The following is a 27,355-nucleotide window of genomic DNA, read 5'->3' as shown; positions in this document are numbered from 1 at the left end:
GCTCCGCGCCGCTCGGCCCCCGCCCCGCCCCGCGCCGCTCCGCCCCTGCTCCGCTCGGCCCCTGCTCCGCGCAGCTCTGCCCGTGCACCCCGCGCAGTCCAGCGTTCCCTACTTTTAGAAACTTCAGAAGCCAGTGCTGTCACTTACCAGAAACGCCACTGAAACGAGAAATATCATAAATTTTAGCAATGAATCAGTCACCTGGCTTCTGTTTTAACGTGGACCTCAGAGTGTTTTATAGCACATACATATCCCTATTACTATGTGTAAGAATTAGTCCTAAACAATTTCCCTTGGAAAACACTATAATTTACCTCTCTAGAGGACATTCTCTGCTCTGCACATAGGGAAAATGCCAGATTTCCAGTTAACACGCCTATTCCCTAGGATTATATACTGCTTGCTGACTGCAGAAGGGAAAGACAAGCCCACTGTTGATTCATGCTAGCCAAGAAAAGCTTGATTTTAATTGTTACTACTGTCCAAGATGGAAAATTGGGCAAGAAGTATTTCATGCTTTAAGGGAGCCTCTTCCTCTATGCACTGGAAAAGGCTTTTCCCAAGCTTGTTCTATGTGTGAAATTCAGTATTAGGGTATGAAAAGCAGCCATAAAGGATATGGTTCCTCACCTATGGTTCTTAGTTATCTTTTTAGATGGATATATTTCTCCAGCATATGACTACATTAAGTAAACTAATTTCCTTTCCGCCCCCCCCCCCCATCCTTTTCTGCAGCTCTATTCTGTCTACTAAACAGAAAATACAAGGGAATTCTATAGGCACTGCTTGAGCAGTTCAGCTGACATGAAATTGATACCAACCTCAAGAAACATCAGCTGAAAAACCATTTACATCCCTCAGGCCACCCAAATCCCTTCAGAATCCACTACCTGGCAAAGGAGGTAGCATCACTTACCTATCACAACCAGTTGTGATCAGGATGAGTGTTGCTGCAGCACCTTGAGAAGCATGAACATCCAGTTCCTCTCCATTCCCTGTTTTTTCCATTTCTTGCTTTACAGGTATAACTTGCTTCTTTTTTTTTTTTTTTTTTTTTGTACTTCAGCAAAGCCAGGATGTGGTGTTGATCCACTGATGACCCATGACACATCTCCAATTTACACAGGTGCATACACATAATGGGGCTGCTTCAAAACAATGCAAGGCCACTTTTAACCCATTTTTCTTCTTTGTGCCATACTAAGATGCAAGGTGGCATCATTCCATTAAAAAAGTATTGAACTGGTAACAAAATACAATTAGTCTTTCCCAGGCTTTGGAATTCATACTTGTCACTACAGCTGTTAGTGCTGCATTATATTGCCATACTTTAAAACAAACAAACAAACCCCATTAAATACATCACTGTTGTAAGGTGGGTAGTTTTCCTCTTCCCAACAGGCAAGTGCAACACATTTTTTACTCCAAGCAGCTGTTTAGCTCCCCAGTTCCTACAGTGAAGCAGAGTCTCTGCCAGGCTTTTTCTCTCCAGGGTACCATTACTAAGATTTGGACTCCTTCATGCAACTTGCACTTAAAATTCAAACTTTTAACTGAAATTGAATTCAACTCCAAAAGCTGTTATTTCACCAGCTCTTCAGAGGATTGCCCACCCGTTCATGCTCCAGCTTCCCAGCTGTGCCCCCTTCGCACTGATTGTGGGCTGCTACAGCCCAGCCCTTCCCTGCTGTGGGTCACTTCTTCCTCAGACCCTCTGGAATCCTAGCGGGAAGCTGGCTTCAGGCTCTCCTCAGGAGACTGCAGCAAGCAATCCATCCAGATTTCTCAGCATAATAAGAGTACAGCCTGACAGCCAGGCTAATGTGACCCCTCAAGTTCAGCCAGGATCCTCACCCAACAGCAGTGATGAGTATCTGAAATCCAGTCAGCACAAGCCCACTTTGGTTCAAAGCTTTATTATCTCACACCTCCTTGTCACAGCTATCATTGAAACAACTGACATTCATATTATACAGGTACCATAAAAAGCTACAAAGTGTAAACCAGGCTGTGTAGTAAAGTAAAAATACTCCAGGACTGACTGTCTGCCAACTGAATTTGGCCCAGAGGTGTTCACACATGAGAGAACAGGCAGGTACTTCATCCTGAGCACGTCAGGGAGGCAGTGTTTGCATGTTTCAGAGGCAGAGCTTCTCCTGTTGATGGATGGCTGGCTTTCCTGGGATTACGTGTGGCATTAAAAGGCACAAAGAGAAACACCCCACGAAGCAGGCCCCAGGCAGTGTGGGCATCCCACCAGGAATGTGAGTGCTCCCCAGTTCTTCCAGTCACAGCTGGGGGAAATGGTGTCACCATTCCCACCAGCTCCTTGCTCTTGCTTTGTCCAGCAGGAACTGCAGCTGGAGACTCTTGCTCCAACAAATATGGGCAGCCTCCTAGCGGCTGCAGCAGTGCTGGGATTGGTGCCTGTGGTAGCCAAAACGGGTCTATGGCTGCCAGGGCTGTGGATTGCAGGGCTTCTTTACAGATCCACACACTAACACAGATGTAAATATTTTAGATGACCCATGTCTATCACGTTTAGAGACAAAAGTTCTATTTTAAAATAGTCCTAGGTACACTAGACAATTGGTTAATAAAAGGTAGTTTGGAAGGACCATCATAAGCAATATGCAGTGGTAACTGAGCAACAATAAATACTTGAGCTGTTTGGAGATTTTCTTGGTTTGTTGTTTTTTGTTGGGTTTTTTAGGTTTTTTGTTTCTTTTACCATCACCATTGTTACAAAGCAATGACAGTATCAGTAGCCATAGTAACACAATCCCTACTTGTTCTACCTCAGCCAGTTACAGATGGTACACAGAGCCCACAGAAAATTTTCTCATGGAATTCAGAGGAAAGCCTGTTTGTAGGATACCCTTTGGGCCAGATACTGTTCCAAAATCGGTATCCACATATTCTCTAAAAGTTTTGGTTAATTTGATCAACAAAAAACCATTGTTACTTCCCATCCTCAACCCAATGCTAGTATTTTTAAATTTACAGCCTGATCTTCTGTATCATTAAGGTAATGGAAGAAGAACAGAGAATGAGAGGAAGTATCTCATTAGAGCAGATGATCTAGGAGAGAACAGTCTGACATAGATTCCAAATTCTTCTTTCATGAATGATCAGCACTACTCATCAGGGCAGGCAGCAAAGAGTCAAATCCAAAGGAAATTTCACATAGCTGGCTAAGAAAAAGCAACTGCTCAGGGATCATCACTTTGTACAATCCTCAGGACCCTGAAACCTCTTCCCAGGTAACAAACTTGCCTCCTTAGAAACATGCCCTTTCCAGAGCTGAAACCATCCTGATCTTAAGCCGGTGTCAAACATGCACAGCTGTTGTGCTTCCTCTGTCGCGATAGAGGGGAAACCCAGACACTCAATATGAGTGAACAACAGGAATCTGCTTTATTGATTGTACCAAAGCTTCTTATAGACTATCAATAATAGGCTTATGCATATTCGTAAAAGGCGCATTCTAAGTGGTTCACGTCGTCTAAGCCGATCTCTAACCCTCCTTTAGTCCCCCTTCTGTGGTCAGCAGTTCTCCTTTTCCTCTGGCCTTCTAACCACAGATGTCTATTGTTTTGCTGCCAAAACCTATCCTTGCTAACTCTGCAGATAAACCCATAGCTCAGCAATAAGACTCAATGGTGGTTCAGTTATTGAGCAAGATACATGTGATATTCTGCAACTTCAGTTGTTACACATAATGTGTAATGCAGTGTTCTGTGAGACCTTGCTCAGCTAACTGCAAGGGTCTATGTGCCCGTTCTCATGTAGCCAGCTCCTCAGATCAGTAAGCTGCAAAGAATCTATATGCCCTTTCTCACGTAACCAATCCTTCACATTCCTCTTCTCAAACCCTGCTCCTAAACCCCATTTCTGCTGAATAAGCCACCACTAAGTATTTTCTGTGCATAGAGACCAGAGATCTCAACCCAGGGAAAGGTGGACAGAGAGTGAGGAAGCAAGATACCTACACCACAGTGATCACCAGTGATCAGCAAAGGTGTGGGAAGGGAGGGCAAGCACACATGGCACCAAGAAAGCTCAGGTAGAGGTGAATTGTGGGCACATTGGCAGCAGTCTGTCAGGGAAGAGGGGCTTCTTCAGGCACTGCAAATTCCAGCCCTGGTTCCCAGAGTGATTGTGTCATTGTAGAGAAAATGAGAGCAGGATTCAGCATTGGCTCAGGGTTGTTTACATCCGGATGACAAAGAGTCACTAGAAGGAAGAGCCCTCTTAAGGAAACCAACTTGTTGCTGGAGGGTTTTTTGGAGCACATACATCCGCTCTGTCTGGCAAATACTTGTTTGGCTTTGGGGCATTGCTTCAGTCAGAGCTCACTCCGTAGAAGTAATGTCTACTCTTTTCTTTAAACACCTTCATCTTGCTAAGATATTTTCTTCCCAGAGTTCTACCTTGCTCCCAAAGCCCCAGCTGTGCTTCCTCTAAGAGCCTCCAGCCAATCAAATACACAATGTGTCCAGTGCTGCTATTCCTGGAGCATCTCAGTGCTGAACTGAGCCAAATGAAGATGCCCAAGCTGCCTGATAAGCCCATGCACAACCTGTCAGACCACCTAACTGATGTAATATTCAGGCACCAAAACAGCTTAAAGCAGAGCAAACTCTTCACTGACATCAGATCTGAAAAGTTTGCATGCAGACAGAAGGCACGTACAAATACAAGAATTTATCTCATAAAAATTCAGGAATATACTACAATTCTTTCCATGCACAATAATTTCCAAGACATAGGAATTTTCACTGAAAAAGTATTTGGCTAAGATTTTTTTCTTTTCTTTTCTGAAGTGGATATCCACATTAAGGATAAATCTTTTCTCAAATTCAGGCACTGAGTTTATATACAATGCAGCCTCTTAACCTGCTGCACCCTAGAGCTATGCTCACACTGTGTCACCCTGCAGCACCAGCATAACACATACTTCCCCACAGCTGTCAGGGGGGAAAAAAAAGGCATTATCAAGTACACTTTCCTTGGTGAAATTTCAGAACTGACTGAACAAATTGGGCTCCCTTTCCTTCTGTGCAAGTGCTTGACATAGGATCATTTTTAATTTGCACAGGATGAAGAGTTCCCATGATTCCCTCACTTCTCCTGTTCTGTGCCTGCTATCTCTTCTGAGGCTGAAACTACCAAAGCTGCTTCATCTTCCAAACTTACGAGCCAAAGCACAGATTTTCCAGAAAAGTCACATCATTCAGTGCTTCCCACCACCCAGCACGCACATGCACACAACAAACTCAACACAGTTCCCCAAACAGAAGGTTTGCTCTGCTCCATGACTTGGACAAACTGTTTTTGCCAGTATCCTATGCAGGGCTGAAGGCTCCTATTTAGTCTTGAATTCTCATGTAAGTAGTTTACAGTAGCCATCTGCTGAAAACACACACCTTCATTTCCGTGGAAGAGCAGCAGGGGTTTCTGACGTTCAGAGAACAACCTGTTGTCATGTTTGATAAATGCTGGTAAGTCTCTCGACCTCTAATCAAATACTTCTTGGATTTTTACTTCTGCTAGTGATCTCATGCTGGGGCAATTTCCTATGCTCAAGCTATGGGTAGGTACCATGGTGGTAAGAATACCTGTGTGGAGTCTCTCACTCGCATTTCTGGCACATATGAACCTAAAAGGACATTCAAAACAGCACTGACTTCAAGGCTTGCATCCCAAAGGTCCCTCCCCCCACCGCCCAATAGGATAAAAATCAATAAATCATCTAATATTCCCTTCTTAAAAGTATTCCTTACATAAGGATAATTAGAGATTGCAAAATATGGATTGCAAGAAAGACATCTTTCAGCAGACACTGTTTCTTTGCATGAGATTTGGAATTACAACTTGTAATTTGCTACTCGAAGATGAGAGATTTATGCTCAGGGATGCCGTAATTGCTTTTATGTTCTTCAAATAATTTCTTTAGTTTCTGTAGATACAATGCATGAAGCTGATCGATCTCTTCATTGGTGGGGTTCAAGTTCTGTTTTACAGGGATGGGGCTTCCCACTGTAAATCAAACACAACAGCATTAGCTTCACTGACATCTCTTTTTAAGCAGAATTGCTGTCCCTTCCGTAACAGCTCCACCACAGTTCCCAGCCAGATGGCAGAATCACAGCACAATTTTCTTACCCTGGGGCCTGATCCTGCCTTTCACAAGCCTGAGTCCTGGGTCTGGTTTTCCACTTCCTTTTGCTCACATTCGCGTAAAATGAATTAACCCCCCTGCCCAACATTTCAGTCTGCCAGCAAAAGAGCACATGAGAAGAGTGATAAGCTCTAACTTGAAGGAGCAATTTACACTGCAATATGCAATCCCATGGGTTACGTGCTGTCTACAAGTCCAACACAGTATTTAAAAAAATGTACTTTCTGTCTTCTGTTCCGATTTGAATAGTAAAACTACTCAGTGTGAGGCACATGCTTAAGAGGGCAGTGGCGCCCTCAACCACACAGTCTCATGAACAGGACTGAAGGAAATATTTATCTTCCAATTTATTCACAATGGATATTACTGCACAGAAATGTTGTTGGTGACCTCAGCCTAGGGAGGGTAGCATGCAAATCCCCTAAACCCTGCGAGGTGTCTTGGAACCATCCATTGCCCACTAATGTGACTGGAACCAAAATGCTCTCCATGCACTGTGCAAAGCCTGCTACCTGCTCCATGGGAGGCAACTCCATGGAAATCCAGCGGGCAGCCTTCTCTTCCACAAAAAGCTATGGCTAAAAAGTGGATTGCTAAGAGGAGCTTCCCATGACCTCAGTCTTTCCTGTGTTGTTCAATCACCAGATTTTGACAGCTGTTCTTGCATTGGAAGCACCAAGACCTTAACAGACCTGACTGGGATTACAGAGGAAGTCTGGAAAAACAGAGACCTAAAAGCACCTTCAGGAGCTTTTCCAAAGGCACCTAAAAATCCCTTTCAACAGATGTTGCCACTTCAGATTGGATAGTGATGACTAAAGGGAAGCCTAGCCAGAACCACAAAGAGCTGAGCCTGCATTTTCCTGCTGCAGCTCCAACTGCTAACAGCTCTCGGGCCCTGTGTGGTGCTGAAAGTCAGACTTTACATGGCTGGGGTGGGAACCCAGCCCTGGATTGAGCAATACCTTAGAGGGGTGTGAAATCAATACACATATAATACAGGATTTCCAGAGGCAGGACTGGAAACAGCAAACAGTCCCCAAGCCCTTCTGCAACAGTCTCTTCTCTCAAGAGTGAAGATTTCTTGTGGAATTGAAAACTAAACTCATCTCTCTAATATTATGTGCAGCTTTAAGGAGCCTGCTTAATTTGATATTTGATATTTCTGAAAAGCAGTAATAAAAAAAAAAACCATAAAGGAAAGCCAAAAATACTTCATTCATCAAGCCCAAAACACACAAACTTCACAGATCTTGGCTTAGCTGAATGGCTCTTGGATCCATGGCTTCTGAACTAGGAGTGAAATCACCCATACTTGGCTACGTTGACAGCACAGTTCATTACCTCAGGTGAGCTCACTGTGCCTCTGCAGCTCTCAGGAGCTGAGCCAATGCTTTCAAAGTCATGTTGAGCCATACCAAGAACACCCCACACACTTTCAAGGACACAGGGACATTGTGATAGTTATCAAACATGGGGAAAGAGACACAGAAGGCAAATGATTTCATGAGTTCTTACAAGTTCTGTTGCAAGACTCTGGTCTTGCTGATTTGTAGCACTCCTGAGCTCTTGTCATGATGAAGAAATGCCTCAAAGAATAAGACATTTTAAGCTTCAAAACAGTCCTAGTGTCATCAGCCCAAATAAAAATTGCTGCATATACATCTCATTCAATACATCTCATTCCAAAGCTTTGATAACTTTTTGGCTTTAAAATAAGTGACATTTTTAGCCTGTCTGAATACAATGTGGGCTTTAAAAACTAAATATTTTCAAAATATTTAACTGCATGAACGGATAAAACAGAGATTTGCATAAAATTTAACATAAAAAGAGCTACATTTTTGTCATAAATATTTTTATTTGTTTCATACTATAATCAAATCATCCCCCCACTAAAGGGAGGACCACCTTCAATGTCCCTTGTGGAACACCAGAACAGCTCAATTTTCTTTAGTTCACTCAGGTCAGAATCTGGCTAAAAATGATTTATCAAAAAATATACAGACAGACAGCTAATGCCTTTGCATGACACCCAGCATCACCTATTTTGTAAAGGTGTGGTTGTCAATAGCACTAGTAAAACCATTAAAAATATATTCACTTCCACACTCCAGTGAGAGTAGATGGGCAGTAATGAAAGCTTTTGGGGAAAAACACTCTCCTGAACTGCCTGTCACCATGGCATGCAGGCTTACAATTAAACATGACTGGATCTTTCCAAGGGAGAAAACCAAGAGGGAAGGAAACACCCTAAAGACCTGCAAAGACATCTAAGTGGCAGCCTGCCCAAGGGCTGTGGCACCACACTGTGTCTTCTCCCTTTCCTCCTGCATCTCTCCTTCTGTCCTGATGAGCAGCAGGTCAGGACCACACAAGCTCCTTCCAGTAGCCCTGCTCCAGAGCTCTGCTGGAGTGGCTGTGCGTCAGCTGCAACATCCAACTGCTACTTCTCTGCAGAGATAAGAAATTGCAGGTCTGGGCTTCTCACAAAACAGCTACAGCATCCAGAAACCACAGCCGCAGCTGCAGAGCTGTGGCAGCCCTCTCATAAAAACTGGACAACTCTTGGATTTCTTTATGGCTTGCCTAGGATAAAAGCCTATGGATAACTGAGAATGAAGACTAAGATTTGGCCTGGGACAGAAAGGGGAAAGAGGGAAAAGAACTGCCCCTTTTAACAGGGAAGGACAGCAATCAAAAAAAAATTTAAACCTCACATACTTGTTTGAGATGCACAGCAATCAACTCTTTCTGTTAGAACAGATTTATAAATCTACAGATATTAGCAGCACACTGATGAATTTCTAAACATTTGCAAACACGTTAGAAAAGGTGCTGGGAACTTACCAACAGTATGAATAGGTTGCCTGTAAGGTATTAAGCCAAAACTGTACTGGAATACTCCTCTAGCATGAAATAGTGGTAAAGCAAAGCCCATTATCTTTTGCAACTTCTCCTGTACATTTCTGAGCCATGAACCTTTGGGGTTTGCAACTTGCTTGAATAGTTCATTTTCACCAAAGGAAAACACTGGAACCAGATGAGCCCTGTAAAACAAAGAGGACACTGAGAATTCTACATCAGCCTGCACTTGCACTGCAGTTCACATCAGCATCACATAGTTTCACAACGACCAGCACAGAAAGTTTCAGCAGCTTTAGATTTCATCAGCAACAGGCATTCAACTCTTCTCACGTGCAGCTGCTTTTTGAATGCCTTGGCTGGTTTCTGTTTACAAAAAAAAAAAAAAAAGTGATTGGCACACAGCTATCAACTTGCTTTTGGCAGTATTTAGTTGGTTGGTTATTGGGTAACCTATTTGGTTAGTTGGTAACCTATTGCAATTTGTACTGTTCAGAATGATGAAAACGCGTAACTGCATATAGCATAAGCATGACTTTATCCACCACTATTTCAGCAAGTCCACCCTTGTTCCACTCCATTTTTTACCTTGGCAAGCAAAGAAGCCTTGTTGCTAACCTTATAGTGCTCCCAGCTGGGTGGCATCAAAACCAGATCTTGGCTTTGCCTTGTCTTTTGACCGGAGTAATGCGTGCCCTTGGTTTCAGCACAAAAACCATGATAAAAACCAGACACCCTCACAGACACTAGTGCAGTGCCAGATTCCTCCTCTGCTGTCCAATTCCCAGTGAAACCCTGCTTCCTCTGGACTTCTTTGAAAACAGTAGCCTTAATAACGGTATTACCAGGGGTCAAATCCTACCCACAGAAATTATGTGAACTCACTTTGGCTCTTGCACAGCCTAATGAATTCTCATTCAGTTCTCGTTCAGTTCATGAATTGGCTTGGGAGGAAAGGCACTGACTAGCTCCTGGACAAACTACTTGAGTGGATGGAATTGGTGCAGTTGTTTCCAGCAGGTAAACCCAGCATTGTATTTAAAAACTTGGCTGCAGTATGGTTTTTGATTAATGCTTAGATTCATTAAATATTCTACAGAGTTTAGAGAAAAAAAAAAAATCAAGGTAATCCTAAATAGTCTCCAAAGGATTCAGGGATGTTTTATTTGATTTACTTAAATCTTAGTTTCTGCATCTTAGCTCTATTCAGCCTCCACTGTCTTCGAGAAAAACCTTACTGTAAAATAGCAGTATTGCCAGAACATTGTCAGAATTAATTTCTGCAGAGCTGTGAATGCCTGAGGAGGATGCACTGAGGACAGAGCTGGCTGGAAAGAACTGTGGACAGTCAAAATCTACCTATACAGAAAAAAACAATGGCTTCAACAGCTTCTTTAGCCTGACGACTCAGACAGACTATCATTCCCACATACTATTCTGACTAGTGTCTGCTCAAAGTTTCTTTCTCAAGTGGATTTATCACCTAGCCACCTATAAAGGAGATATCATAAAGCCTGGTACTTACTGTGGCTGTGTAAACACCCGACTTTTTACTACAACACTAAGACAAACAGGAACATCTTGTGGTGCAATAGCATCCTGACACTGTGGGATTTGTTTTAATCTAGTGAAGGCTTTTGCAAGATCCTATGTAGGAGGCTGAGACACAGAAATAAGTAACTTAAGATTGTGAAATTAAAGATAAGTTAGCTGATTCATCATTTGTTTTGTGTCTTTAGGATTTCTTCATATCAGGTATTTGTACTACCTTGGACCAAAGTGTCTTTTGCAGAAGTGCCGAGGACTTTTGCTGACATATTCAGGCCACATTTGACAAGCTCCTAGCTGAGGAACACAGCTTCTCTGTGCTGGCAGCACAAGAGCCAGGGCCAGAGCACAAATCTCTGCATTGCCCCTTCCTTCCTGTGTTGGTATTTGCTGCTGCAGATCATGAGCACCACGAATGTGTGCAGGCACTGATGGCAGGTGGATCTTCTCATCTGCATCCCACAAGCCCTGCTTGCCCTTTCATTTCCACTTGAGTTGGAAATTTTCTTCCCATTTTGTTAATTGTTAAAAAGAAAACATTAAAACCAGAAGCAATTACTGGATGCCAAATCTTTGGTCAAGAGCTCTGTCAGACTCACCCTGTCCCACAGCCCTGCTGGAGAGATATGAAGTCAGAATTCCTAGGCATGTAGAAGGAGGTTTTTGTGCTGGTGTTTGTACAAATGACCTGTAGCCTGCTGGTTACAGTGGCCATGTGACGTGTAGCCCTTAGCCACTCAGGCAGAGACAGGCACTGTCACCCAGAGGGGGGCTCTAGACAGCTACGACCCTTTCAGAAAGAGAAGAACCATCACTGGAACCAAAGTAAGTGAGTAAGTAAAGGGGCCATTCCTGTGTTTTGTAAGTGTTCTCCTCTTGTTGTTATGTGTTGGAGATACTTTTGAAATCAAGGTCATGAGAGGCACAGGTATATCTGATTTCTCAATCCAAATCAATTTAGGTAAGAGATAACCACCACCAACTTTTGTGATATGACAGAGCAGACATTTATCAACATGCTTAGAAAAAAAAAAAGTACCTAACTATTCTTCTAAACTTTATGGTTAAAATAAGTAAAAGCTAGTGAGAGTGTTGAGGATCCTACTGAATTAATCAACAGTTGAGCAAAAATTGAGTAAAGATTCATTTAGACACGAAAGTCCTAATTCAAATACACAAGAGTTGTTTCTGGGTACGAATTATACTAAAATGTTACATTCTATTAGTAAAAAAATTCTTTATGAGAATCCTAGTGATATGTATAAGAAACGTGTGCCCTTGGAATTTTGGCACAGAACAGTTTCTAGAACAGTTTCTAGTTTTTTGCATGCCGTGAAAAAGCAGAGAGCTCCTCTTCTCAGAGATGACCTTTTCTCCAGTTAATAGCTTAAAAAGCTGTTACAGATTTCTCAAAACTAGTATTTTTTTCTCATTGCTTCACATGTCAATGCATAATCCTGGGAGCTGTTCAGAAAGTGTAGCAGGAACAAATCATTGGTTCCAATATTTCTAATATACAAACCATCTAGATCAGTCCAGGAAACACGTAACAGCTTATACTATGTAAATCACTCAAAAGATATTGATACCATCTCTGTTTAATTACACCATGATGGCTGCTTGATAGTAAAAAGTTACCTAGTTTTTCTTGAGATTTTCACCAAAAATTCCCAGGAATTTACTTTTGCAAATGGCAATCTTCAAAAGAAAGTCTTGAGAATAATAGTGAAAACAAATCTTCCTAGACCATAATTTTCAGTGATTTAATAAAACAGGGCCTGGCTTTCCAATTTGTTTGTTTGTTTGCTTAAAATGATCAGAAAATTCTACCTTAACATATCTTCAATTTACAGAGTAGAAAGCACAATGTTTGCTCTACTCAGCAAAACCAGCCAAGGTTTACTAATACTGTTTCATACTTCTTACTCTTTGCTAGTGCAAGAAACAACAGAAATGAAACAAGATATGCTAATAACACCTACTTCTTACAAATTATGAAAGTCAAAGGAGTTTTCAACAGTCCCAGATTGGATCTAGGTGGACAGACTGGCTCCTGTGCCAGACATCTGCATGTTCTTAGACAAATAACTCCTTCAAATTCTCTAATTTAATATAATATGAATTATATTTAAGAATCCATCTGCATTCAAAGCATGCTTAATGGAAGACCTACCCATGTTTCAGGGCCATTTTAATAAAGCCCTTCCTCTTGAGGATGTTCAATGTTAGACTTCCAGGATGTGCATTCAGAGATTCCTCTGCTCCTCCAATCACAATGACGGATGCATGGCCACCTCCTTCATTGTTCAGCACATATGAGACACTTTCCTTGGATGCAGAAACCATTCCTTCAGGAGGAAACATTTTAGAGTGACCACTGGATTTTCATGTACAAGTACAGTGGAATTTAAGAATATTTTTAAATCTATAAATGGTGTTTCAAAATTATAACAGCACAGAACATATTTCAAAGATTTGGGTTCAACCTCCTCAATTTGCAACAGATTTGGTTTTGGGCACGTGCTTTGATTTCACACTGATGAGTTAAATGCTGTTGCCTATTGCAAGAGTTTTGAGTTCTTCAGGGTGTGCTCTTCTGCCAACTTAACTCCCCTTCAGAGAGATTCTGTGCCCAAGAGCAGAAGAGGTGAATGGCAGCAGGCACTGCTGAGAGGCAGGAGCTAAAGCCATGAAGCAGGTGCATATAAATACAGGCATAGAGGGGTTAACAGAATGAACAGAAGACTTGTTAACTCAAACATGGAGCTACAGTGCCAAGCATAGCTCTCCATTATTTTCAAAGCTTTAAAGTAGCAGCTCCATCTAAGGAAAAGTCATGACAGCATTAGAAGAAGCAGAAAAGACTCACTTGTACCATTCTCAATGATTGCATCAGCTCATTCTCTAGTAACCAGGCCCCAGCACTCATCAATATTTAGGCTAAAATAGCAGATTATATGAAGCCTTTCTGGTACTCCTGCTGATCCAGATACTTCATCAGACACACACTGCTGTATAAGACTTTATCATCTCCTTAGATCTTGCTCTGGACTTGGTGCTTTGAAAAATCCCTTTTCTAACAGATATGCACCTAATCCTTCAAAGGTTCCTTTTTGCCCTAAGTTTTATTTCAAAGGCTTATATTGCTCCCATTTACCAGAAGCCATGTTTAACTACACTGTGTTGAATTCATACACTCTGAGTGACAATTAAGAGATCATGTCTAGTTTACATCGTTGTTGGTTTTACAGGTATCAAAACACCCTTTTGGATATCCTGTTACCCACTTGGTCTTTTTTCTAATAGGGACTTTACAATGTGGATTATAAAAATTTCATAAGAGAGGGAAGATGACTGTGATCTACTTTTGAGAGCTGGCCATCAAGAGGAATAGCTTGTTACTGGAGCATGTTCAGACCTCAGTGAAAAGCTACATCCGTTTGCCACATATGCCTTCACAGTCACTGTTACTCTGAAAATGCAGCCGACCTGAGACTCACAAATAATTCAAGTGATGTTCATTCATGTCAGCATGCATTTTCCCTGGAAAGGAAAGCAGGAGCTGCTGCCTTTCCCAGGACAAATCTGTCTCCTGCCGAAGCTGAGCTGTCAGCCTGCATGCAGGGCACTGCTCCATGCTCGCACCGGAGCCCAGGAGTGCCGCAACTGCGCTTCCCGAGGCAGCAACTGCAGGTTTTGGAGAAAGGGAGAAAAAGACGGGGAGATGAAACACTGTGCCAGGAGCATGGCTTTCAGGACATGGAGGATTTTGCAAGTGTTTTATGCTTTGACTGATAACATGTATTAGACCAAAGGTCCCCTCTCATTTATCAGCTGCATACCTGTGAAAACCGAGCTCCAGTGCTGGTTATTCTTTAGTGTGCTTTTTACTGCAGCTGTTTTTCATCCTGCAGGTAAATATTTGTTCCCATTGGTCAAGATGCCAAAAACATATAAATCTGACTTCCAGACAATGATTAAAAGACAGTGTTTAAAATTGCAATGGTCTAACACTGCCAATCCCTCACTTAGCAAGTCTCAAAGAACACCCTCAGAAATTACATTTGCATGGAAAGGCATTCTCTGGTATGTTGAAGCATACATAGATAAGTAATTCTGATATTAATATGGGCAGGATCCTAGGCATGGTTCTGTGAATGGAGCAGTGGAACAGCTTCTCTGAGATTGCAGCATCTGTGTTGCAGTCAGGAATTAAGTTAGATCTCTGTCTCCCAAAGTTAGTCTTGTGCATCAGAACATACTTAAATGCTGTAGTTGAGTGAAATTAAGTAAAATAATTCCTGGATTAAACCACTGGGGTGGAACACTCGTCCTTATTTAATTCTTCTCATCCTTCTGTTCCCCCAACTTGATTGGTTGTTATTTTTATCTTTTATTACTGCAGCACCAGTCATGAATATCACCCCTTTATGACATGCTTCTCAGAACAGAGAAAAAAGGTCCCTCTCTTTAGAGTTTACATCTCAATTAAAATTACACAAATTTGCATCATGGGACTTCAATCAGAAGAAGGTAATTAAGTTCTGAGTAGAAAGATATTTGTAATGTGCAAGACTAAGCCCTTCAGGTAAGAGATTAGCCTGAATTAGTTTTACAAGTGCCTGCCCAATGACTAAATAACATTACAAATTATTATGCCCTTCTCTTCTTGTATATAATGGGTACTCTGGACTGCTGTCTCACAGTTCAAAGGAAAACCAGCAATTTTTTTCAGAAAGAAAAAACAACTGAGTGATATAGTTTACAAAACTATTAATAAAACCTTCAAATTGTTTTGCCACAACAGTTCATCATAAAATAGAGGTTAAATTTAGCACCAACACTGATCCTTCTGAAATTACTTACCATATATAAGTAGAGGAAAAGACTCTACATTTGTAATAGAAGCTAAAATATGGATCAACAGCTGAGACATTCTGCTTTTACCTACCAGCACTCATTATGTATTCTCTGAAGAAGGGACAGCCAAACCAGATGGGCATGATATGAAGATATGGAGTAAGCCCAGGAAATAAATTTTTGAAAGTAGGATCGGTGCAAAAGTTTCCAAAGGCTCCAGCTACTAGGACCCCATGAGGGTGAAAGCCAAGTAAGTAGTTGTGATTTGGGTTCAGTTCTGAAGTTTTTATAAGCTGAAAAATAGAGTCAGTGGTGGACATTATAATATTTACCTCAAAAACAACAGCTATGGCGATTGCACGTTGACAGGACATCAAAGCAATGACAATGCAATTCCTTCTGAGCACTTAAAACTACTGTCCTGCTTTACAGATAAACAAGACTTAAGTAGATATGTCAGGATACCATGTCTAGCATTTGCTGTGCTGAAGCACTATCTTATGACCCAACAGTCCAAGTACAAAACCAGGCCCTGTCCCCTTTTGTCACTAAATCTCAGATTTCCCATGTTTTAAAAAGAAGTTAAGTTCACCCTGGAGTAAGTATTAGAATTTACCAAAGATGAATCTTAGATGTTTGCCCATGCTTATGTCTGTTCAAGCTGTTTGTGAGAAACCTTTTACTCACATGAATGGGAAAGTATTCCCTGAAGTACTTCCAGACAGTCCAGCTTCTGACCCACTGGGACCGTCTGCCCCCAGCACATGGTGTTTCCCAGTCAAGGTAGAGCCACAGCAGGTACAGAACAGCAAGGAACCAGAAGTTGCCCAGGATCAGGATCACAAAGAATCCACAGCAAAACTCTGCTACAAGAGACAAGAAGTGATTCAATTCACAGCAAGCATGAATCACATCTGTGTCCTTTTAAGACCCCGAATGCCCAGCCTTGATATGTTTTTACAGATTCACTCAAAATGCATACAAGTTGAACTCAGCTTATTCCACACGGTGTTGTTACACTGAGGGTGAAACATCACAAGAGTGTATCACCTCAGTCTGTTATTTCTCCCTCTACTGAACAACTGGACGTTTGGTAGAGAGCATCTGGTTTACCTAAGGCAAAATAAAAGGACACAGCAAGAGCTAACAAGGATGTAATGCTTCAGGGAGTGAGAAGAAAGGAAAGCTGCGGAAGGAAAGAAGGGAAAGGGAGCCATAGCAACATCTCTTTTCTAATTACAGGGGTGTTGGGCAATCATTTTCTATTCTGTTTCTCATCTTCTCTACCTGTAATATGAGGGTGGTAGTTCTACTCCCAGCCAAAAGTGCTGTCACTGGCCAAGGAGATGCACTAGACAAGACCAAAACATTAAGAGGTTCTGCTTCAGCCACTAAACATGTCAGTCAAAGGGGAAGTTCAGTGGTGCCATGGGAACACAACAGCAGGTAAGTCCTGACACTTTCAAACCCAATTTAGTAAGAAGGGTAACATCATGCTACAATAGTGATACATAAGAATTGTATTATACACAATTCAAAGAGCAAGAAAAAGTTGTTTGGTTAAATACAGTGTGTTACTTTGGGCTCAACCTTGAAAGAATTACTCAGGGAAATCCTATGGAAACTTTATCTTTGTAGAACTTGCAGAATTTTACAGTCTTGCAGCACGCTGAGCAGCCCTGGTCAGAGATGTCTGAGGAGGAGGGCCTGCTGCTCTCTGCCCCGTGGTACCCCTGCAGCAGCCTGCTTGCTCTGCCACCTCCTGAACAAACCCCAGCAGGCACATGGATCAGATGCTGAAGTCCAGGTTGCAAGGGAGCTTTAGCATCATAAATTTATAAAATGGCAAGCAAAACAGGACCTAGTTCTCACTGGAAGACTCAATGGGCAGCATTGCAGGAACCTGGCGTTTTTCAGAGACATTTTACAATGCAGAAGCAGTACTTTATGTCTCACAATTGATTGGCTTTCACGAGGGCAATATCCCGTGAAGTCCTAGAAGAAGTTACACCAGTGAAACATACTGAGCTAAATACACCACTAAATAGAGCAGAATTAAAAAGAAACAATAGAAATACTTCAGGCAGTAATTTGGCTCACACAATGTAAATATCACCAGAACTGAAAACTTTACAATAAACAGATGAACCAAGAGTAAAACCCACTCATCCTAGCTCAGATCACCTTTATTCAAGAGAGATATTACTTGGGTGTTGAAAAGTCAGCAGATTCCCTAGACTAAGCAGATTTTGAGCTGCTGAAATTGAGATCTTAACTTGGTCTACAGGCAGACTTGCATTTCCTCCAACCTGAATATTTACTTCTTCTGAACTTCAACCAGCTTGTTCGTGTGCCTAGTTTGACTGTGCATTCAGAATAGAATTGGATATCTTGTCCTGGGGCAATTGAGAACTACCACAGAATCCAGAAGCAGACACAGCAAGCAAAGTTGCTGGTTATAGTGAGTAGGAAAGAAGGGGATGAACATCCACATTTCTAGCAGGAATACGATCAGAAAAATAAAGAATTGCATTTCCTCTGAGGAAGGGAGAAGGAAATTACCATAAACAAAAGCAGGAGCAGGATCAAATCTACCATTTTCAAGGATACTCCATTCTTCGGTACAGAATTCTTCAGTACAGAAGCTCACTGCTTCCTCCTCATACAAGCAACCCCAGTCTTCCACAGAAAAGCACTTGAGTAAGAGGTCTTGAAAAACACCACAGCTAACTGAGGCCCACAGACCCTCAAAGTCAATGTGGAAAGCTCACAAGAACTGAAACAAATTCTAAGGAACATCATTATTGCAAGACAAGTAACACAGGTGAAATATGACACTCAATTTCACAGAGAATCCCACACTATCATCAGTCCAAAATAGGGCACAGAAATCTACTGAGGAAAAGTCATTACCTGTTCCTTGAAGAAGAGATTCTGAAACTACAGAAATTTCTAGGAATGCTAATTTGGACAGGATGCCAAGGTTCTTGGTTTAAGTTTGAACAAGTATGAGAAGTTTTTTTTAGCTGCTATAAATCAATTAATTTCAAGTTGTTATGCAAAAATTGGTAAGTAGTTCTATTTCTGACCCTTTCTTTCAGAAGCACTTTCAGCTTAACACAGAATCACAGGGCTTTTTTAACACAGAATCACATGGCTTTTTGCTATCAGTTCCCGAGCAAACAGCTGAAAAGTGCTCTGTAGCAAAGCATCTTTGCTGTGAGACCTAATTACATCAGCAGTGAGAAGGCCCAGATAGTTGTACTTAATCCTATGCAGACAAACATACACAAGATCAACAAGCTTGCTGCTTTGCTTTAGCTAGGACACATTCCTGAGTGCATGCAAGGTATGGGGAGATAAGTACGCTGTTAGCGCTTCCTAAGGGGAGCTCAGCATCTTGTAGGACAAAGTTGATTACTGCATTCCCAATGAGACATGCCAGGCAAATTCCTTTTGCCATACCTCCTCATTATTTCAATGAATTAAGAGCCTGCAAGATGACCTAAACAGTGATGACTCAAAACCAGTGAGCCTATAAACACAAACCTGATGTTTTCTCCTTCAAACAAGACAGTGAGTAAATAAATAGCAACCATTTTAACTAAATTCATAAAAAAATTTCAGGCAAAAGGTGAATAACTTGGGATTTGTCACTCTACTGCATCATTGTGTCCTTGGGTGTAGTTACAGTGTACGCTCTAAGCGTAATTTTTTGGTTGAACTTGAATTAGAGCTTTGAAAAATATCTTTGTGATATATTGGATTGGGGGGGTGGAGGGGGAGGAAATATAGAATAAAAGACAAATCACTGCCATGGAACTCTGAACACTGGGTTTGTGAGCCAATGTTGATGTGTCACTTCTCCATTTTCCATTTACAACACATGGATACTCATATTTTGCAACACACGGATGAAAACCACTCTATGTAGTGTTAGCTATCAGTACTGGCAGCCATCCTGCCCAATGATGTTTGTACACGTGATCCTTCAGTCATTAAACAGGCTCTGAGTTTGCAGCTGGGGGCACCAAATTCATAAAACAGTTAAATATCAGAGATAGGAAGCAGGAAAACAGCACAGGTTAAATCTAGAAATTGGAAGCTTCAAATGCTTTTGGAGTTACCAAGGCATCAAAAATGTTTAATTAATATCTATCGTGAAAGCCACCGAATGTAAGATTGTCCCTAGAAGAGAAGGCTCCCATTATGCTCAGAGCAGTCATGGACAGCATGCCTGGGCACTGCAGGTGTGTCCCTTGTGCCAGGGGTGCTGGTCTCGCCCCAAGCAGCACTACAGGCTCTCTGCAGTGTTCCAAAAACCATGCAAAGGAGCTCACTCCAAAACCTCAGGACTGCCCAGCAACTCAGGACAGCTCCGAGCCAGTTCCTGCCATGTCCCACATACCATTAGCAAAGGTTTCTCTAAACACATTATGCTCCTCTGTCTTAAAAGAGCTGGAGGCATTCAGAGTTCAGCAATTTGAACCTCATCCCACCAAGGACATGGTAAAAACCCCCATCTTTATCCCCTGGCATCCTAGTAAATACACAGGCGGAGAAGTGATTCTTAGCATTGCCCCTCCCTGGGCTTTATGAGTACATGTGTGTACCAATACACAAAGCAAGCTGAAAAGCTCATTTCTTACCACACAGACATGGGGGGAAAAAAAATAAAAAAGAAAAACTACATTATTCAACAACCATGTTGATGTATCTACAAAAAACCAGTGCTTTTCTCATCCTTAGTTTTCAGAGCAGCAATGTCCCTAAGCTGGGTTGGGAACAGAACTTTGGAGGGAACACAGAAGAATTGCAGTGATGTTTTCATCCCTAGTGAACATTTGCTCCTCTCAATTATCCTTCAAGCTAACACTGATCAGCTGATTTTGGCATTTAAAAAAATTATTTTCCCCACTTACGGGATATTTTCATGCAGGAAAAAAAAATTAATCAGCCTTAATTTCTGAAAATATTCTCTAAATTATTTCTATATATCATGAAGAAAATGACAGAAATTCAAATAAAATAACAACTACAGCAAATGGACTCCAGTATTCCCACCAAAGTAAGACCTGAGACAAAAGGCAACACCTGAGAACAGGCAGCCTGCCAAAGCAACAGTAAGCAAGTTCATGCCTCTGCAGAGTATTGCTCTGCAGCTTTTACATAGAAAGCCTCTTTTTTAAAAAATGGAGACGTAATGTTACTACTGTCCTGTTTAAAGCCTACTACTCTGTGCAATTCCGTCAATATACAGTTTTCCACCAGTAACACAGGAACCTGCTGACGCTTTTTATCCATGGCAGATAAGGACTTGCCAGCAAAGAAAAAGCAGGGAGTTTATTTAAACTAACTGCACTGGAAAACTGTTGGCAGCCCCAGGAATTTGGTAGCGGTGTCCAGAACTGAGGTGGTTGGGCAGTCAGCATTTGTTGAGTATGTATCAGTCTCCTGTGAGGGCCTTTGTCAGGTTATTGGTTACAACTGGGAGCCACAAGGATATCTGAGCATTCCTACCAAGGAAGCAGTATCTCAACAGCACTAGGATAACAAACATAAACCCTCAGATGCCAAGCTTTGGAGGCCTGTTTATGCTGAAATTTGGTTCTAGTTCCCAAGATCTTCCACTGGCAAATACTGATAAACTAGAGATACAGAGCATTACAGACAACTGACTTGGAGGTAGAGTGGTCTGGATACCATAAATCCCCAAGTTACTAATTGCCAAATCCTGAGACAGAATGCCAAATTTAGTCTACATATTTCCCACTTCTTTTCTTTCTCCTTAGGCATTCACTATCACTTACGTTCAGATACAGGGTCTCTGGCCTGACACAGAAGAACCGTTTTTCTTCTTATTTTTGAGAAATACAAACAAATAGACACATGGTTAAATTCCCTCCCTAAGACATAGGTAACAGAGGCAGCATTCCTACACATACTAGTCAGTAAGTACCCTGTTATTCTCTGCAATCACACTTCCGTCCCTACCCATAGGCCACCAATAAACTTCATGGATAGATGAATACAGAGTATTCAAAAACAAGCAGCAATACCAGCCAGCTTGCTAGGAAAGACTCATGGAGCTTAGCTGAGTTTTCTTAAGTGTCAAAAGAGTTTTTTTTTAAAAAGGCTTTGAGGAAAAACAAAACCATATTAGTTATCCAGCTATAGCTGAAGAATTAAATCAGCACCAGATAACAAACCATCATGGCGTTTGCAGGAAAGGCTAATATTTGCCTTAGCACATTACACTGACACCTGCTTTCTCAACACAGAAACCACTTATTATTCCAGCAGTAATCTCACACTCTGTGGCAAATGTTTCATCATTTCTATTCTTTTGGGGAAGCCAGATCCACAACTCAAAACTGTCTCCAGCAAGTTCAGTTAACAGACTGCTTCAGCCTACATGCACAGAAGTTTAATCACTAGAGAACAGGATGTAGTTTAATATATACCAAGGTCTTCGTGCATATTAAAGGATACCTTGTATTATACAGTGATTTTGTACTACTAAGGGTTTTGCAAATAAACACAGGAGTGCCTGCACAACAGTCACTTCCTAAACCCCCAGTGAGGAGACCAGGGACACTGCTGGGCCCCAAAGGTGAGCCTTAGAAGATGCACCATTCTCCCCTACCATCACTTTTTCTCAGAGAAAAACCCTGGTATCCCTGCTGTAGGGTTAAATTCTCATTTCCCTCTCTCATTGTCTGGCCCAAGACACCACCACTCCACTCAAGTTACTCAGTTTTGCATTTGATTTTGTACATGCTCAAACTCCACTGTCCCTTTTCACATAAGGGGCACACAAGTTAGCAGGAACATAGGTCACCAACTCACCTTCTATCTTTATTTTCTTCAAAAATACTGTCATTTGATTTGTGTACATTAGAGAGAAAAGAAAACAAAAGGCTAAAGCACTGGGAAAACAACACTCCAACCAAATCTGATTTTTTTCTTTGTTTTAATGGTTTTGCCTTTAAAAGAACCCTTTGATCTACCTCCTGCCTGGGTACTACTCACCTCCTGATACAAACTGAACCTCACTGACAGATGTGCAATACTGAGGCACACAGCTCACACACCAAGAATAAATGCTCAACTGCAGTGTGCTGTGTGAGAAACAGAAAACCTACCCCTGTTCCCAATAGGGAGGATATCAGACATACTGGTAAATGCAGCAAAATTAATTCAAAGCTCTTAAGAAAAATATTTCCAAGCTTAAAACCAAAGATTTCCTGCAAACACCAAGCACATCTGTTGCACTCATTGACAGTGACAATTTCTTTAGAGCACATGCACTATGAAACCTATGACACAAAAATGGGGGTTATGCAACCTCTTTGCTTTGTCAGTCCAGCAGCACTTACAGGCTTGGAGATTTCATTTCTCCAGGTGACTTTCTGCCTGAAGTTGCATTGGACAACGGCACAGAGTGATCAAGAGCAGACAGCACACAGCCTCACAAGGCAGACACGGTGTAGGCGTTGCACGAGCTCGGAACAGGGCCAGACCTGCCCCAGGTCTGTCAGCCCTGGCCAAGCCAGTGAATTTCTAATAACAGTAATTACAAGCATAAAAAAACTACCATCTATAGAAAATTGTCTAGTTTGGCTTTTTAGCCAAAGTAGGCACTATGAAATTGCAAAACTTCACGTATTTGCTGTTTCAGCAGTATAACACTAATGGCTTGACATTGTGCTTCAGCCTGAAGCTGTTTTGGATTTGTGTTTAATACAGTGAGAAATAGCATGATTTTAGCATTTGCCAGTTTTCAGTTTTAACAGCTTTAGTTTTCTGGACTCAAGACTGATAACACTTGTCTTTCAAAAGACAGAAGCCCAATTAAAACACTTTCCTCTTTCATGGAATTTATACCCAAACTTTTCTGGTCTGCTGCACTTGGAGAACATAAGATATTAAGCCGTACGGCATTTTCAGCCAACACATGGTGGGAATTTGTTAATGGGCATTTCTCTCATCCAGAAACATACATATCCCAGTATTTCAGAACTTATTTTTGCTTCTGGTGTCATGCCCCTGGATAATGAACAGGCAAATCACTGTTACAATGAAAACTTGTCTTTTCCCTTTGAGGGTGAACTTTGGCAGCTTGCAGCACAGAACAAGGAAGCACAGGAACTTACAGCCAGAATTTTAAAGAGGTTCCTTTTGTATATAATGAAATTCTGTGCACATCTGTACAGCTTTTTTGAGACAGAGGCATGTTTACTCTGCCTACGCTACACAGCAGAAGCAATAGATCTGTAGTGCAGATCCAGCCCAAGCTGGTACACTGCATGAAGAAGCAGAACTTTGTTGTACCAGGTTGCTGCTGATATTTTTTTCAGTATCTGTTGACTGATTCGCTCTTTCTACAGTGGGGATGAGATTTAGGCTTCAACAACTATTGCATGTCTGTATTTCAGGCCAGATTGTCAGTCACACAAGCAAGAGGGCATTTTCAGTCATCAATTCCACAGTCTCAGAAAACCATGCAGCATTACAACAAAGCAAGCCTGGAGAGCAAGGGCATTTTACATTTCTCAACCAGGAAGATGAAACCAAGAGTCTTCTATCCAAGTCACATTGTGAATTCTAAATTGCAATAGGCTCACATTCTCCTTTCAGTTTACTCAGTGTGCCAGATCTGTTTTTCACATGTCACTCCCCAGATATGAAGCCTATCATTAACTGATTCAGCTTTTGTCAATCAGAGCACTAATTTTCAGAGTTATCTTACTTCATCTGTTAGTCCTATAGTTCATTTTACTAAGCTATGGCACCTTACAACATACCGAGATGGGCAACTTTAGCAGCTAAGCCAGTACCCCATTTATTCACTGCTCTGAACAGAATCCCTCTATCTATATCATGAATCATTAGTTGTCATAGGGCATTATCTGTTCAAGTTTTCACATGCAGATATGTAACACAAGACAGACAATCAACATAAGATCGTGCTTGGCATAAACTAGTTCCAGCCACACACAAACACCCAAAGAATGCCTAAACCTCCAATCTGTTCTGTGATGAACTCACACAGTATTTCACTCGTAGTGGGGCATCCCCTCCCTGATTTGAAAGTGTCACTTTTGAATTCAAAAGCTTACAAACAAACAACATCTGTTCAGGAAAAACAAACAAACAACCAAAAAAAAAAAAAAAAAAAAACAAGCAACAAACTGGAAAATCCAGACACAGGGGCAGTCCAGAACATCAGAAACCAGCCCATTTCTCACTGCTTTAAGTCATTTAGGATTCATCCACCTGAATTTTCCTGCAGCTAAGTGAAACTTTTTGGCCAGATCACTGGCTGCCCTATGATTGAAGGCATCCACCTACAAAATGACAAGGTCACCTTGGTCAGCTCTAAAGATAAACATCCCCATGAAGCACAAACAGATAATTATTATTAGAATCAAATTGCTAACCAAGGATTCTCGCAAATTGATATTTTCATGATCACCTGAACTCACTATACTCAACATAACCAGACATAAGACCATTTCCTTGTTGATTTTCCTTGGCATTCCCAGCTGCAGAAGACAGCTGCCTACTTTTCCTGCTAAACTACAGAGAGAGGATTTTCTGCAACCCGATCACTTCTAGTAAGCACAGAAAGATGTGTTTTTCTGCAGCAGTATTGCTACGTTAGGAAAAAAAAAATTGTTCTCTTCCACCTGCCCCTGAACTTCCACTGCTTTATGAGACTGGAATAATGGCTCATGCCAAGACCTAATTCAATAACAGAAAATTAAAAGTACAGACTATTTACAATGTAGCCACAAACATAAACTGTTTATCATTTAACAACATATAATTTAGAGGTAGCAGAACATCTACTGATTAATCTGTGAAGATGCCTCATACCCTCCATACTTCCCCCAAGCCTCTCATGTGTGGGCTAAAAAAAAAAAATCGGAAAGACATCAGACCATCTGAAGGATAATATACTTGCAAGACATACAAGGAAGATATGTGCACACTCCTTTTCTCCTTGTAAATCCTAGAGCATAGAGGATCTTGAAGTGTTCCAGCATTTCCAGTAATACACAGCTAAGCAGTGGCTCTGTACCACATAACAGACTATTCAATAACCACTTTCCAATTTATACAATCCATGGATTTAGTCTCATAGAGCTTAAGGCTTATTTTACCTTATCAAGTGATTAATTTCATCAAGTTCAAGACACCTACCCATGTGAATAAGATTTGCTGCAGTAAAGAGGTGCTTGGTGATAGGTGTCTATTAAGATATTAGGAACATTAATTATAGAGGAACAATCAGTGGAAAAAGATTACCAAGTAGAATTAGCAACACTTTCTTAAAGTCAGTGAAGATATTTTTATAGAAGTGTCTTCATTTGAGCCAATTCACTGACAATGCCCATTAATTTTCATCACCTTGTTAAATAAGACTTTTATTGACCTACAGCATATAAAGTTATTTTACGAAATTACAAATGAAAACAGCATTAGTCATGTACCAGAATTTATGCTCATGTTCAATAAAAAAGTTGCTGTCAGAAACCTACTGGTGCCTCAATGAGGAACCACAGACACTAGCTTTTTAGGATGGTATTTGAAGAAGAACCCATAGAAAGAAATAGACACCCCAAAAAGAGGATAAGCCATCCAAAGCTTTCAGGGAAGAAAGAAGTGCGATGCTCTTGCCCGTCCGGGGATCGTCGGGAGCTGCTCGCCCCTGGCCGCTTCGGCACTCACGTGCAGCCACGGGCTGGCACCGAGCGATACCCACAGGTAACGCTGGTCACGGAAAAAGCCGCTTCTTGCCCTTTTCTCTCTGGGGCAGGGGCAAGAAGGAGGAAGACTGTTACCCAGCAGGAGGAAGGAGAAGATCCACTGCAGCACGGCGACTGTCTGGATCCTTCTCTTTAGCGGGATGTTGATGGGGGCAAACTCGACCTTCATGCTGACGGCAGGAGAGCAGCGCGGGAGGCACGGACCTGCCGGCTCCAGCCGCAGCCGCAGCCTCAGCCGCTGCACCTGCCCGCTGCGCGCCGCTCTGCCGCGGCCCCGGCCGTGCAGGACGCGCCCCTCCCGCCGCCAGCGCTGCCCACGGCCGCGGGCCCGGCAGGCGGGGACGGGGAGGCGGTCCCGCCCGCCCCGGCCGCGGGAAACCTGATCCTGGAGCTGGAGCGGGCAGAGCCCGGGCGCGGCTGCGGGGGCTGGCGGTTGCTATACCCCCTCTTCACGCAGGCGGCCGGCGCGGCTCCCCCCGCTCCGCACAGACGACACCGGGCGGGGGGAGCTCTCTGCTCGCCCTGCCGGAGCGAGCCCCGCGCCTGCGGAGCCAGGTGCGTCCGCACACCCAGCACCTGCGCTGCCCTGGCGGGCCGGGCGGGCTTTTCCCTTGGAGCGACCGGAGACTTGGCACTCCCGGGAGCGCTTAAGGCTCTTACCACTAAAGAGCTTATAGAGCTGACCCAGAACTTAAAAGAGTTCCTGCAATGTTTGGCGTCAAGCCTTTCGTTTCTAATTAAACCAACAAACGCACAGCCTCCTCCCGCCCGCGGCGCTTCGCCCGGGGTGTCCGTGACAGGGATCGTCAAAATAAAACTTCGGAGTGAAACAGAAAACACTCCCCGAAACTTGCACAGAGCTGCCCCGGCTGACACCTCCTCCCCCTCCCCCTCTTCTCCATGGGGACGGCGGCAGCGCCGGGATTCACCATCCCACAGCGCTGGGACCTGCAGTCCCCACGTGGGGACAGACACAGCGGCACCGCCGGGACTCGCGGTCCCACAGGGGCCGCCCCTCCCGCGCAGCGCCGGAGACAGCGCGGGGTCCCTGCCGCGCGCTGATGTCACTGCCGTAGCTGCCCGCCGCGCTGCCGGGGCTCGGTGCGCCGCCCGCCCCCTCCCC

The 27,355-nt window shown here is 42.6% G+C and overlaps 1 protein-coding gene across 3 annotated transcripts; it reads right to left on the bottom strand.

Moving 5' to 3' along the window:
• Positions 1-3,392: 3,392 nt before the first annotated feature.
• Positions 3,393-26,862, bottom strand: MOGAT1 (monoacylglycerol O-acyltransferase 1). Of its 3 annotated transcripts, none has more exons than XM_042041908.1 (6): positions 26,308-26,861; positions 16,145-16,320; positions 15,549-15,750; positions 12,771-12,945; positions 9,035-9,234; positions 3,393-6,042 (listed from the first exon to the last, which is right to left on the bottom strand). In XM_042041908.1, exons 1-6 carry the CDS (start codon positions 26,399-26,401, stop codon positions 5,888-5,890), a joined length of 1,002 nt encoding a protein of 333 aa, XP_041897842.1. In that variant the 5' UTR covers positions 26,402-26,861; the 3' UTR covers positions 3,393-5,887. The 3 variants fall into 3 exon arrangements, with proteins under 3 accessions (XP_041897842.1, XP_041897840.1, XP_041897843.1); XM_042041906.1 differs by having other exon boundaries at positions 16,145-16,323; positions 26,308-26,858; XM_042041909.1 differs by having other exon boundaries at positions 6,025-6,278; positions 16,145-16,323; positions 26,308-26,862.
• Between the last annotated feature and the right edge of the window lie 493 nt (positions 26,863-27,355).

Source organism: Corvus kubaryi, unplaced genomic scaffold, assembly GCF_017639235.1.
Source record: "Corvus kubaryi isolate FWS band 111438036 unplaced genomic scaffold, C.kubaryi_AGA036_p1.0 37397, whole genome shotgun sequence".
Lineage (NCBI taxonomy): Eukaryota > Metazoa > Chordata > Aves > Passeriformes > Corvidae > Corvus > Corvus kubaryi.
This window is presented reverse-complemented; position numbering and strand designations above follow the sequence as displayed.